Source organism: Oryzias latipes, chromosome 10 (assembly GCF_053564925.1).
Source record: "Oryzias latipes strain Hd-rR chromosome 10, Olatipes_Hd-rR_3.1".
In the NCBI taxonomy this organism is placed as follows: Eukaryota; Metazoa; Chordata; class Actinopteri; order Beloniformes; family Adrianichthyidae; genus Oryzias; species Oryzias latipes.
In genome coordinates, this window is record NC_136246.1 from 19,298,142 (window position 1) to 19,313,077 (window position 14,936).

The 14,936-nt window shown below is 39.2% G+C and overlaps 1 protein-coding gene across 3 annotated transcripts; it reads left to right on the forward strand.

Annotated features, from left to right (window-relative positions):
• Window positions 1-4,149: 4,149 nt before the first annotated feature.
• Window positions 4,150-13,488, forward strand: arsia (arylsulfatase family, member Ia). Of its 3 annotated transcripts, XM_011480226.4 has the most exons (6): window positions 4,150-4,952; window positions 5,178-6,318; window positions 8,208-11,391; window positions 11,481-11,813; window positions 13,048-13,155; window positions 13,247-13,488. In XM_011480226.4, the coding sequence occupies exons 2-3, from the start codon at window positions 6,005-6,007 to the stop codon at window positions 9,598-9,600; spliced, it is 1,707 nt and encodes a 568-aa protein (XP_011478528.1). In that variant the 5' UTR covers window positions 4,150-4,952; window positions 5,178-6,004; the 3' UTR covers window positions 9,601-11,391; window positions 11,481-11,813; window positions 13,048-13,155; window positions 13,247-13,488. The 3 variants fall into 3 exon arrangements, with proteins under 3 accessions (XP_011478528.1, XP_078810347.1, XP_078810346.1); XM_078954221.1 differs by having other exon boundaries at window positions 4,150-6,318; window positions 11,481-11,817; XM_078954220.1 differs by having other exon boundaries at window positions 4,150-6,318.
• Window positions 13,489-14,936: the final 1,448 nt, after the last annotated feature.

The window sequence follows — 14,936 nt, forward strand, 5'->3', positions numbered from 1 at the left end:
GCTGCAGCAGAGCCCAGTCTTCTGTCTGTCATTGGGGTTTGGATAAAATGTGTCTTTGGTAGTGAGCCCGAGGCAGCTGGTGAGGTAGTGTCCAGGGTCACTCCGGAGGAGAGCAAGCAGAGGTTCAAGGAGCTGAAAGAGTCTCATTCATCAGGAAAACCAGGAAAGGAAAGCAGTTTCTGTTCCAAACTCAGCATCATTGCTCAGTCTGACTAAGCTTGCTTTCACCTTGTTCTGTTTCCCCTCTCCCCCAAAAAAGGAACCGAGTGTTTAAACATCTTAAAGTTCGAGTGGACCAAAAAGATCATCATTTGCAAAATGGCACATTTGTTATTCAATTGTGCCAGTTTTACTTTAATAACATGTCAGCTTCGCATAATGTGCCAGACATGTACTGGAAATGACTGAAAGTCATGCAGTGACAGTAATGAAGTAGAGGTAGTCGACCTCGGCACGGTGGTGAGGTGGTTAGCGCTCTCGCTTTACTGAGAGAAGCCCCTGGCTCAAATCCCGCCTGGGACCCTTCCGTGTGAAGTTTGCGTGTTCTACCTGTTGGTTTTCTCTGGTAAAATGGTGCATCTCGGTGTGCATGTGAGTGCACATGTATGAGTGTGATCCTGCAATGGACTGGCGACCTGTCCAGGTTGTATCCCTCATTTCTTCAACAGTGGCTGGGAAAGGGTCCAGCATCTCCATGACTCTGAAAAGGATACAGCGGGCTCTGAAGATGGATGAATGGTTTTTCCTTGGCTTTTACTGCATTGGAAGGTAAAAAGATGAAGATATCTCTACCCACATGAACAGTTTGTTTGACAGGAAATATATCAATTTTATATTGCAGGTGTTTATTATCTCATGTGCTCACTATGCAGGTAATGAGGTTTGTGTGTCATGCCAACAGTGCCACACTGGAATGGCAGTAAAACCAGTTTATGTCCAAACACATACGACGACTAAGCAATTCGATCTTTTTATTAATTATTTAACAAGGTCCTTGCACGTCCCCTCTCATGTAACGCTGCATTAGGGTAAATAAAGTGCTGACCTCCATCTCGCTGCAGCAGCTCCATAAGAGCCAAACCAAACATTCTTCCTATTAGTCTTCTTGTTCAGGATTTAAGCCCCATCCCTGAGCTTACATGATCTCTTAGTGCCAACAAAGCACATGTTAATTACAAAAAATAGAATTACCAAACAAAATCCCTGTATGTCTAGTTTCCAAGACAAGCATTTGCAAACAAATTTGTCTCCTGGATGTCTCACAGCATAGGATGTCTCTTGAAGCTATCTCATATTACACAACAAGGACAAGCCACAAGCTGGTAACATTAGCCAAAAAATACAGGTCCTTTCCTTGGTAACCTCGTTCTTCTCCCCTCTGCACAGTTTCACTACTGTAAACCTTTTAGATTTAGGGGCCACATGTGTGTGTAGTTCCATGCCTCTGTGCTGCCTCTGAGATTTTAGTTTACTTACAGTTCTCTATTCTGCAGAAGTTTGATTGGTCCTCTTTTTACCTTATTCCTCTGTGGGCTGAAACATGTTGTGATTTTATTGTGTTTTTTTATTTTTGAACCTGTACAGTGTGCTTGGGGATTTTGAAAGGGCTTTTTAAATAAAATGTATCGTTATTATTATTATATTTCTTATTATTAAAATGTGGATGCGAGGGGAATAAAGTGACATTGTTAACCAGAGTTTGGAGGGAACAAGCTGCATTCACCTTAAAGGTTTAGGTTAGAGTTTGGTACATAGGAATGAAAGGAGAGCTTTCATTCAGTCACATTTAAAAAAAAGGAGGGTTGGTAACATGCTGGAAGGGCTGTCTTGATCACAAAGAGGGTGGTATTCATTATGAAGGAGAGCAGCTGTGTTCATTCTGAGAAACTTGCAAAAGCTAACATTTGCTTTTAAGTCATAATTGTATTTTACTAAAAAGGGGAAACAATCTAACATGTCACACAGATGCGGCAGGTTTCTTGTCTGATGGTGTGTTTTATGGTTTGAAATTGTGCACGTTGAACATTGATCTTGATCTGAGACCTCTGCAGCTGAAAGGTCAACGAAACGCTGGTGAGATGGAACTGACATGTGGAGCAAAACAGAAAGAAAAGACAGAAAATACGAAAGTTTTGAACAAAAAATGATACTTGTTACTTTGAAAGTGCAGCAGTAGTTTTTCTAAAACTATTTTACAGCAAGAAATGTCTGGTTTTCTGTTTGATGGGTGTTGAATAGAATCCATCTTTGAACTTAGAGGTTGGTCTTTTGGCAGCTCGCCTGGCAGAGGGCAGCAGTTCAGAGAGGTGGTCTGCGAGGTGAGAAGTCTCTTAGATCATGTCTGCACTCTGGTGATGGAGCCTGGAGGTGGGGGGCGAGGACCGTCCGGTCATCATTGATGTCTCACTGATTTATGGCAGAGTTTAATTTCAGATTACACACTGTCTTACTCTAATATATAGAGATTAAAAATGTACATTTTTAAATTGCATTTATTTCTCACATTCACTAAAAAAGTAGTCAAAAGAGAAACTTTTTTTTGGTTTAACTTGTCCTGTCCAATAGCTGAACAAACAGATGAGAGCTGAAGGCCTCTTGTGTTGCACATATTTTACTGTTGCAACATGGAGTTAGGAATCTTCTGACACACAAAGTGTGTATTTGAATAAACCCCTTTGCAATTCAGGCTAAACTTTGTTTACATTGGTTATATTTGTACACATTTTTTGTTGGACTGGACGTAAAAGAGGAGGAGGAGAGAAAAAGAGAGAGGGATGTTGGGGGGGGTAGAAGGATGATTATAAAAGGGGGGGTAAAATCATAAAGTAACATTGAACATAAAGCAACAGGTTGCTGGAAGTTAATAATCATTACTGTCAACTGTAGATGTAAAATAGATGTATAATAAATCTAAGAGAAACGTTTAACAAACTAAAGATGTTCACATTCAGTATGCTTGATGACATGTAGGCGTATAAATTGTGATCTACTGATAGTAACTTTTGCTTTTCTAACATAAATTGAACAATATGCACACCTCAAATTTAAATCATTTATATTCTTGGCACAAAGTATCAAAAGAAAACTTTCTTTCTTTTTCTTTCTAAAATGTACGATTCCCTGACCTACACATGTCCTGCACTATTTTGGATCAGTCCGTCCATGAATCACGCTGTAACTGGAAGTAGACAGCTGCGGTTTACCAACATGTCAATCAAAGGGAATAAATGTTTTATTCTTAGCCGGACTCAAACAACAATCTGCAGAAAATAACCCGCTGCACTGAATATAATTTTTTTGCAGTATTTACGGACCTCTTAAACTCTGCTCCAGGTGTGTTATGATGGGCACTTTCCCTAAAAACTTTCACTGCAGGGTCTTTGGTTGATGGTTGAATTCTTGTGGAATTATTTTGGTCTGACATCCCATAAAAAAGTGGCAAATGTGTCCTTTAAATATGTAATGTAATATTTATTTGACAGACATGCGTATGTCTGTGCAGTTTGCTTTGTGGTGCAGGACACGAGTGGAGCTGTTGACCTGTCGAGGAGTTGCAGGTCAGCCAGCCAGACAGCCATTACTCATAAATGTGGCTGCTTAAAGACGGATTGACCTTTTTTTCCCTTAAAAAGCCACACAAGTCGTCTCCATTAAGTGTGCACTGTCCTGATTTTTTTTCTTGCCTCTGTAGTCACTATGCTTACCACATTTTTTCAATCTTCCTGAATATTCCCTGATTGCTGTATAATTTCCTGTTTGTACTTTTTTGTGTACGTTCCAGTTAGCTGAGATAGATGTACCAAATTCTATATACTATTCCATATTCTATATAACCTTTGTAGCTGTATTCAATTATTTTGGTTCTTTTATGTAACTCACTGTAAAATTATGTTTGAAATCACTTTTTTTCCATCAGTTGCACATTTTTTTTGTGTAATATAAACGTAAAGCATCATTAGTTATGAATCAATCAAAAAGGATATATTGGATGCCAGCAGATAGGGAGATTTGCTTTGTTGCTCAAGCAGCTTTTTAGCATAAAAAATAAAAAAGCATGGTTTACAGAACAAAAGTAAAGTATTCTAAAAGTAGCAAAAAATGAATTTTATTACAACTGTAGCAAACTTTTGTGTGAATTATTGCAAAGAGTTTCATTAACAGTGCATGTTACAAAATAATTGTTCTAAAAAACGGCTCTTGTTGATAAAGTTGTTCCCTCTAAGAAACATTCACAAGCAGGACGGCATCAAACTTCAGGTGCACCTCAGTTATTTTCTTTCCTCTGTTTTCCCAGCTTGACTTGTCTCATGCAGCTCCATTCCCCACATGCCTTTGCAATTACTTGGCACAAGTGCACGGCCACAACGCTGTGGCCTTCAGCAGAGGCAAACGAATGTTTTGGCTCCCCAGTAACCTGCATCACCACAGGTTTTAATATCAACAGTTGTAAGGTGTTTATTGAACTAAAACACATCATTTTCTATGCATGCGTATGTGTGTGAGCTGTGTGTCACCCCAGGAACCTTGAGTCACGAATAAATTGACAGTTTTTAACATTGACCTTTTTGAGGAACCAAAGCTGTGTCATTCCTGGAAATACCAAATATAGCTTCAAAGGATCAAATTTGAAAGATGTTAGTTTGCTATTTGCTAATATAAAACTAAACAGTTTATTTTTAAAAGGGTAATGCGTTTAGGCTGAGAGGACGACAATCCATGCCAAAAAGAACTGTTTTAAAAGACTGACTTTGATGAAAACTGTGCATTTAACATGTTCTTGTAGCATTTCTCTCGTGATGGAAGGCATTTATGAAGAAAATGAAGCTCAAATTGTATTTATTTATCTTTATTCATATCGTTGTAAATTAGGAGGACTGTGGGACTGTGGGAGAAAAGCCAAGAATCCAGATCACACCTGGGATTCAAACTATGGCCTTCTCATTGTGAGAGAGGTGAGAGTGCTAACCACTGCACCACCATGGACCCCGAAAACTGATGCTTCCAGTGAGATTTAGGTAGAGCTTTAGATTGGCAAGGAACAACAGGGTTTTTTTTTTGCTATTGCACAAGGTCCATCTCTTTTCCAATTGAAAACATAGAAATGCAATTCTGCCCTGTGCAATTCTCCACAATACGTCTTTCATTTCCCATGAAAGTGAAGCTGTATCATGTTGAAGGTTGACAGACCAGAACAGTCAGGAGCTCCAGCTGAAGCAGAATAATTTTTCTCAATGACGCCCACATGGAGATGCTATCGGAGTTTGAGAAGTCTGCTTGGTCTCTCTCCTCACGTCTGCAGTCCGCACACAACAGCAGGTATAGTAGCGGAGTGTGTTGGAGTGCTGTGGAGGGAAGTGGGGAACAGTGTCTGTGATTGTGACTGTATGGCCCCACAGCTGCCCTGGGAGTCCAAATCTCCCCTACAGCGCATGTTTTTGAGTGGGGGCTTTTTTTCTGTAGATCCTGTGTCAAATACGACCATTGAAGGTTTTTTTTCAATGTGCCTCATTTAGTTTGATGAACATTCAGAAAATGGGTCAAAAGGACTAAAACACTTAGAAAAAAAACTCCTACTAAAGCAATAAATGCATGAAGAAAAATAAAAACCACACAATAAATAACATGATGGGATAAAGTTCAGATTTAGCACAAGAAGCATTTCTGTAAGATGTAAACCAACCATAAACACCAGGATGTTGTAGTATTGCTACTATGTGTGCTTTTTAGAGGTGGGAGGGTGATGTTTTTTCAGCGAGCAACCAAGGCAGATGGGTGGAGTAAATTGGACCACTGGGGAATGTGAAATGCTTCAAAGGGGGCTGAAGCTGTTAGGAGAGTCAGGAAGGATTGAAATATAGCTGCTTTTTTTCAGAGCGGCTGTAGAGAGCTTGACTTGAGCCACAGGTAAAACTGGAACGATTGACTCTGAGAGGATATTTTTCTGCAAAATGATTTGCTGATGCCGTATGAAGAAAGACTCTAAAATAAGAGTGCAACAGGGACCATGGCATCCTCAGCTCTGACCAGTCTCTCAATGATGAGTCTGCTCAGCCTCAGTTACCTGACCTGGGACCTGATGAGCCCTAACCAGCTGGAAAACACACCAGATCAAAGTTTTAATGACCGAGCTTCTGGTGTTCAACCTCCTCACATCATTTTTATCATGACTGATGACCAGGGGTTCAATGATATTGGTTATCACAGCTCAGACATCAAGACACCGACGCTGGATAAACTGGCTGCAAAAGGGGTCAAATTAGAGAACTACTACATCCAGCCCATCTGCACACCGTCTCGAAGTCAGTTCATCACCGGCAGGTAAACTGTTTCAACTGTTATTTCTCTAAACTATTCACTGTTTTATCACTTTCACTTGTACAAAAGATATTGTTAACTAGGGAGATGATTTTCTAAATGTATCCAAAATTCGTCTGTCTATTTAAGTAAACAAGAGGGTTTTATTTCAAAAAGCAGTTATTAAATCAAACATTGTTAAACAACACTAAGAAATATGGAGAAAAACTTGCACAAATGCAAAATACTGGATCAAACACAAATTCAACTAAAAATGTATTGACTTGGTTACAGGAAAAACAAGTAATGCAAAATTGATTTTTTTTAGTTAAAAATTAGTTGTATTCCCCCAAATTCAAAGTAAATCATAAGTTAAAATATACAACATTAAAATAAATGTAAAATATCTAGTTTTTTTTGTGGTGCACAAAGATTCAGTAAGTAATAACTTCAAATATGATTTCTCTTTGTTAAAATTCTAATGTCATTCATTTAGAATTGCAGCAGCACATTTTTAAATAAAAGTGGATGTAAGAAACTAGTGGAGGAAGCATCCTAAATGCAAGAGACTGGGCTAATGACAGAAACTTTACAATAAAAAAAAAACAACAAAAACCTAAAGACCGAATCCAATGAAAATGGGGTTTCTGGTGTTTTGAACATGTTCGTGTACCATTTTTACTGATGATAAAGGACAGATATGAAGAAAAATTAAAGGGCCAATATTGTGTTATTCTCAAGCCTTTTATAGTAAACAATATCCATGTTCATGATAATTTTTTAGCTTTGGGACCCAAAAGAACGAATTTTTGGTATAAATATTGGTTATTTTCCCAAGTTCTTTTTACTTTACTCTCAACTTCGCTCCTAGGGGGCGCTGCCCATTTCATGATGTAAACCTGCTTGACGGCCTCAGTAGCGTCGAAAACAAATAACATCCAAACTTTTGCAAAAATGGATGTGCATATTGTGCAAATAAAAGAAAAGAGATTTTGACTAACACTGCTCCACAGAGAAAGTGTTAGCCTGTGGGCGGTACTGGCCGTGCAGACTCTTCCTAGAAGTGGCTGTGCCTCACTCGTCGACATCACCTTGTGATGACCTGCTTGTTTATGAAGTGATGTGTTTTCATGGATTGGGAGGGCTGATGCTCGGAGCGCAGGTTTTTAGAGGAATACTCAGAAATGTGTGAACCAATCAACACACCACTTTAGGGTTTCTTTTCGTGAGGAATGAAAATTATAATACACTTAAAAGCTCCAACAATTTATTGTGTCCTTTAAGGCCCTTAAAGCTTAAAATTGCATTTCTGTGTATTTCCTTATTCAAATAGTTGTGATGCAGGAGCAGAGCAAAAAAATGCAATTGAAATTGGCGGGGCTTAAGCTCCATGCTCTGCTCTAGATTCACGAACGTCTTTTTTTTCCTTGTCCGAGCTGGCATCTGGCTAAAAACTGTATTGCAGGACAGCTCCTATTTGTTTACCATTACACCAGTAATTTTAGGTTAGGTTGTGTTGGGCTGTAAGCTAGCAATAGAGAGTGTAAACAAAGGGATGATGGGAAACAAATGAAGGCTTAATCTGTGCCAACTGTACCACCCACAACTCAGAGGTGGATTTCTAATGAACTGCTGCTGCTCTGCAGAAAATTTTTATTTTGGCTAAAAACAGTATAATCATAATTAAAAAAGACAGCAGAAAATGCTTTGAAAATAGATTTAAAGATGATTGGAGTGGGACTTAAAACATTTTTCAAAACAATTAAAACACTTTGGTCATCAAATCCTAAAGAAATATTTAGTGTTTTTTTAAATTCATGCTGATAAAGCCCCCATTTGAGTTACTCCAGTCATTACAGATATGTTTTAGCCGAAAAAATCATGCATTCAGATGTTTGTGTATGATTCCACAGGTACCAAATCCACACTGGTCTCCAGCACTCCATTATTCGGCCCCGCCAGCCCAACTGCTTGCCCTTTGACCAGGTTACCCTCCCTCAGAGGCTTCAGCAGCTTGGTTACTCCACTCACATGGTGGGCAAGTGGCACCTGGGCTTCTACAAGAAGGAATGTCTGCCTACTCGCCGGGGGTTTGACACATATTTTGGCTCCTTAACGGGCAGCGTGAACTACTACACCTATAGCTCCTGTGACGGTCCGGAGCTATGTGGCTTTGACCTCCATGAAGGGGAGTCGGTTGCCTGGGATCAGGGAGGCAAATACTCCACACATCTGTTTACGCAGAGAGTCCGTAAGATCCTGGCAAGACATGATCCTCAGTCTCAGCCACTCTTCATCTTCCTCTCCTTCCAAGCCGTCCACAGTCCTCTACAGTCTCCAAAGGAGTACATCTGTCCGTACAGCGGGCTGGAGAACGTTGCACGCAGGAAGTATGCTGCAATGGTTTCAACTGTAGATGAGGCTGTCCGGAACATAACCTATGCGCTTCGCAAGTACGGATACTACCAGAACAGTGTTCTAATTTTCTCCACTGACAACGGTGGCCAGCCTTTGTCCGGTGGAAGTAACTGGCCGCTCAGAGGACGAAAAGGTACCTACTGGGAGGGAGGTATTCGAGGTCTTGGATTTGTCCACAGTCCTCTTCTGAAGAAGAGGAAGCGGGTGAGCAAAGCTTTGGTTCATATCACTGACTGGTATCCCACACTTGTGGGATTAGCGGGTGGGAATGAGTCTATGACTGATGGCCTGGATGGATATAATGTTTGGGAGGCCATAAGTGAAGGGAAGGAGTCACCAAGATTAGAGATCCTCCACAACATTGACCCCCTCTTTAACCATGCTCGAAGTGGCTCCCTGCAGCAAGGATTTGGGATTTGGAATACCGCCGTTCAGGCTTCCATTCGAATGGGAGACTGGAAGCTCCTGACAGGAAACCCTGGACATGGAGACTGGATCCCCCCACAGGTTCTTCCAGGTTTTCCAAACAGGTGGTGGAACCTGGAACGTAACATGGAACCTCAAAAATCAGTGTGGCTTTTCAACATCTCAGAAGACCCCTATGAGCGATTTGATTTGTCAGAGCAAAGACCAGACGTTGTAAAACAGCTGTTAGCGAGACTTGCGTACTACAACAGAACCGCAGTGCCTGTGAGGTTTCCTTCAGAGGACCCTCGGGCAGACCCCCACTTAAATGGGGGGGCCTGGGTGCCCTGGGTGGCAGATAAAATGGAAGAGATTGAATCGACTGTTTACCTGAGGAAAAACACAAACTGGAAGAAGAAACCTAGTTTGTACAAACGCAGATCATTGTTCAGGAGACTAAACATTCTTTCCAACAGAATATAGGACGAACAAGACTTTCAGATTCATTTAGGTCAGAAAACTTGTGAGTAATATCAAAGTATAATAATAAGGATATCGTCACTGTGAAACTGATCAGCTGTCACCAAGCTGTAGATGAATTTCCTGTTTTCTTGCATCTAATCAAATAAAAAGTGACTTTTAATCCACCAAAGTTGATGGAAACCATACAAATTTGTAATATTCTATTTTAAAAACGGGTAGAAAAAAGAACAAACAAACATATTCCATTCAGACTGTAAAGGATCTTCTGAATGTTAAATTCAATCGTGTTCTTGTTAAAGGGAGTAGCACTTTTCAAAGATCATTCAAATGGAGAATGAAGCTCTTGATTCAAATCTCGTCATCACTTGAAAAACCATATACCAGTACATTTTTTATACCTTTTTTGCTTATTAAATACTCTGCTGTGATCTTAAGTATGTCCGACACATTTGACACTTACTTTGTATTTATTTGATCTTCAAATAAAATATCTTAAAATTTGGAAGTTTCAGAAAAAAACAGAGGCAAATCAACATTAAAAAAAAATAAATGAAGCAACTATTTTTGGGGGTTCTATTGCCCCATCTCCCTTGTAGCTCCACTGAACACAAAAGAAAAACAATAATGTGTTTATAACTTTTGAACCAATTCTAGAATTTAGCTCTAAATTTGTCTGAAAGCTTTAATTACACCTTGTTTTACATTTTTGGGGGCTAATTTATCTGGGAACATCTCTTTAATAGTGTTGAATAATACAGACATTTAATCAGACATAAAATAGTAATAACAGATGTGGAATATAAATGCAGGCTCAATCAATTTCCTGTCCAACATTTATAAGTCTATTACTTTTGTGTTATTTTTATAAAAGAAAAAAATGAATCGTAAACGGTTGAGATAAACACTGGCTCAGAAATCTATAGCTTGGGATTTTCCATGTCCATTCCTTATATTGAAAAATGTTTCACACATACAATTTCACATATTTTGCCATAAGACATTTACCTTATTATACCATTAACACTTTTTACATAATTTCTTTTTTTCACTTGATGGCTGTCAGGTTTCACTTGCAATTGAACTGAAACATACAATCGATTCAAGGGGGATCAAAATAAACGGACTTCAGAAAAACAAAATTATAAACTTATGTGCAAACTTATGTGCTTTGGGTTTTTCAATCCTCTTGATACAATTTGTGAAACGTACCACTCTGCCTCCTAAAACTGCAAGCAACCAGGCATGTTTGCACAAAGTAAATCAGGTTCTTTTTATGTCCTTGATTCAAAGTGAAACTTCACCATAACAGTCACAGCGAAGCAGAGCATCTCAAAAATCGCTCAAATTGGCACTTCCATTCTTTATGGCAAGGAAGATGCAAATTTAAGATGAAACCAATGTTGTGAATTTGTTTCTGTCTTATGTTTAAACATGTGGATGTGTTGCTGGCAGGATAACAACCGAAATGAGTTGCTTTAAAAAAGCCAAGAAAAATCTCTCCCTGCTTGAGAATGAGATCCTCCCAAGGATTGTGGTTTGTTTGAAAGAGAAGTGAAACGGTTGATTTTATTTCCGTTTTGTTTTGCACAAGCCAGCGTAGTTTTACCACACCTTTACTTGTTCCTGTCTACGTGTTGGGCAACTCGAAAGCTGAGCTTTGTAGCTCATACATCTCTTGTTTTCATCTGCACACACACATTTATTTTTTACAGCCTTCTAATATCAAACCAGATCAACAGAGAAGAATGAAGCAGTTCCTTCTTTTTGCCCTGTTAGCCGGAGCAACACACGGTAAGATTATCCACATTAAAAACTGAAAATGTAAACAAGATAATTGATATGATCTTTTTATTGCTCTTTTTGATCAAACCTTTTTTCAGCGTTTTTCCCACCTGCTGAGACAACGTGTATCTTCATAGAAACCGTAATTACTTGCTCTCCCATTGTTGGGGGGTCTGTGTACATCCAGCTGATGTCCAATGCCAGCAGCTACATGCTGCGTTTTGACAAGAACACCACTCGTATCTTAACGCTGAAAAAGGGAAATGTGAAAATACACGACGACTACAGGGACAGAACAGAATTTTTCATCAACAATGGAACATTCAAGATCACAGAGATGAAGAAGGATGATTCAGGTTTATACACGGCAAAGATCTACAGCAGTGATGGAGCCCACCTGAAAGACTTCAGCTTTGCCCTGGAAGTCAAAGGCAGGTATTCATGTTTTCACTAAAATCTTACCTTGGAATGAGTTGAAATTGTAAGAATTTATATTAAATAAAACTCTTATGCCTTAGTCGCACACACCCACACGGGGGTTGTGGGAACGTTTTGACTTAGGAGGGGTTGCATCTTAAAGGGTGCGCAGCTGTGTCTTGCTGTTCCCCTGTGGCCCATGTGGCCACGTCAAGGGACGTCATCAGTATGGAACTTAACAGAGTTGTGTGTGTGGTGAGTCTATCGTACAGTATTTTTAGTGATGTTACACAAAATTATGAGGTACATGTGATGCTGTAGTATAGTGCCTTCACTTCCACACTATGCAATTGTTGCACTCACAGGGTGTGCAGGTGATATGTATCCTATAAATATGTAATTTGTAGGGTGTTCACACAAACTTCACTCGGATTTTCTCATTTTTCTTATTTCTAACAGTCAGGCTGAAAGCAAGGAGTCCGGACTAATCATTTGATCGGCACCCTTGTGCAGTGCAAAGGTTTCGGGGCAGTAAAAAAAGAAAATCCTGCATCCCTCCTACCCTTACTTACCTTACATGTTGTTTAAGTGTTTGCTACAACATGTAGCCTGGAGCATGCCTGTAGACAGAAATGTGCATTACTCTACGGGTTCACCAAGTAGTCTACGATCTTAAAATTTCGTATCTCCCCTGTAAGGGCAGTTGTGACTAAGGCATAAGTAAGATACTTTTCAATTCAATTCAATTCAATTCAATTTTATTTCTATAGCCCAAATTCACAACAACAGTCGTCTCGATTGACTGGTGCAAGACATCACCTTTTGCCTGCAGAAACATTAAACACATATGAGAGTTACTACAAAAAAAATGTAGTATGATAAATATATTGCTAATGTGCATGTAAAGCAAGACACCCTTTCCAACCATTAATAGGAGGTGTGAATAGGTGGTTATTGTGGTACAGGAACTGGCAGTAGCCTAGACGCATTAAGAAATAACAACCAGGCCACTGACCTGTTTTTTTCACTGATGCTGTTAAGGAGATTATACAGAGAAAGCAGAGACGTGTATTTTATGACAAGTAAGGTTGACAGCATGTTGTTTACTGAGAAAGATATTTCAGTCAATGGTTTGAAAAGGTTTTTGTAAGTTTACTGGTGGACAAAAATTATTTAAAAGCAAAGATCAAGTATGTAAAATAATTAAAACTATATAATATGTTGTGATCTGTTTTTATTTTGGTATAGATAACATCTATAAGATCCTGATCATATGCCTCATTCCCTTGGGTGCTCTCCTGTTGGTAGTGTGCTGTATAGTGTGCTGTTGCTGCATGTTCAGGAAATTGAAGTCAGGTAAGATGCAATGTGCTCGTCTGCAAAGAAAAAAATGAACAAAAGGCCTCCATTTTAATGCAACCAATTCACTTCAATCATTTTGTTTTAGGTAGAACTGAAGAACAGTCAGAGCTTGGACTTAAATGAAGCTGGAGGACCACAATCTTCAGAAAACTGAACCACAGACTCAAACAGCAAACAAGACCTTGTTTTTAATTCAAATGTTGTTCCATAGTTGAGGTTAGAAACCTACTCTGATGTAAATAGCATTTTTGGTGTTTCTAGCTTGTAGATGTGAAATTTCTCAGATGATAGAGGACAAACTGTAAATAAAGACAGTTTACAATTTCATATCTGAGTATTTGGTAAATGGTAAATGGCGTATATTTATATAGCGCTTTCTACCTTCTTACGTAGGCCCAAAGCGCTTTACAGTCACAGACTCATTCACCCATGCACACACACATTCACACAGTGATGGCGGCTCCGCTGCCGAACACTGGCGCCAACCTCCCACCAGAGGCAAGGTGGGGTTCAGTGTCTTGCCCAAGGACACTTTGACATATGGGCGTGCAAGGCGGGACTCGAACCTGCAATCTTACGATCATGGGTTGTTAAACAGGGGCAGATGAAAAAAATGTTGGAAAAAGCTTGTAGTTGCTACGTAGATACAAAAATCAACAGGCCACAAGTTCACTCTATTCTGATGCATCCACTTGCAGACAAATAGATCCATGTACCGGTACGTCGTCATTTCCTCGTTTGAGCTGGCATGTGGCGCGAAACTGTTCGATTGCATAACTCCAATATTGCTCAGCCTTTTGTTGCATTGATAATGTTAGTTTGGGGGTGTGAGGGGCAGTAAATGAGTGGAGAAGGTTATGCAAACAGATGGATAATGGGAAGTGGGGAAGTGGCTTATTCCACGCCAACACTCACAGGTCAGAGGCGAGTTCATATTGAACTCCTATGAACTTTAGGACATTAAAACTATGACCTAGAAAAAGTTAGATATTGCCTAAAAACAACATAATCATAATTAAAAAGACAATCAGTGAATCTTTAAGCATTTTCTACCCAGTATCATTGATTTTTTAAAGATGGCAATGAAGAACCTGTAATTATATATTTTTTGTCGTTTTTTTTTATTCTTCACTAAATGTATTTATAACCCGTTGACCTGTTTTTTTGTAGATTCCTTGTGGTAGATTTTGTAATTTTGAGATTCAGGTAAAGTTTGATTCTGTTATGATCAAAAACAATCAGCACTTTATTTAGGACATGCTTTGATGTTTTTCTCATGAAAAAAATCTTTGTGGGGAAAGAAAAGCACTGTTTCAATTCCTTCATAGATCAGAGCGAAAGGTAAAAAACTTGCTCAATATAAATGCTCAACCTCAACCGACCTTCTTTGCTTTCGTTTTCACTCTTTGTATTTGTGAAATGTTCTAGTTTTGAAGGCCTTTTGGTTTTACTGCACTGTTTTCTCCTCACTGATGGATGCCTTCAAAAGCCATTGTTCATGTTGTTCCTTTCTTACAGTTTCCTGAAAGTTCTGCCTCTTCTAAGCAAACAAGAAAACAAGCACAAAGGGATCTGATAAAAAAAAAAAACACTGATATGATGGGACAACTTCAAAGATTGCACATGAGTGTATCAACAGGTCACCTACTATTTTTTTGTGGAGTGAATTTTACAGATGCAGAGGAGAATTTAGAAAAATCCATTTGGTTTGTGTTTGTAAAGATTCTTTGGTTCAGACACAGATATCAAACTTTGCAGGTGCTCAGCTTCAGCTC

Coding starts and splice junctions, on each gene's coding strand:
- arsia (XM_078954221.1), top strand. CDS start 6,005: ATGGCATCCTCAGCTCTGACCAGTCTCTCAATGATGAGTCTGCTCAGC. Junction 6,319..8,207: donor AGTCAGTTCATCACCGGCAG/GTAAACTGTTTC, acceptor ATGATTCCACAG/GTACCAAATCCACACTGGTC.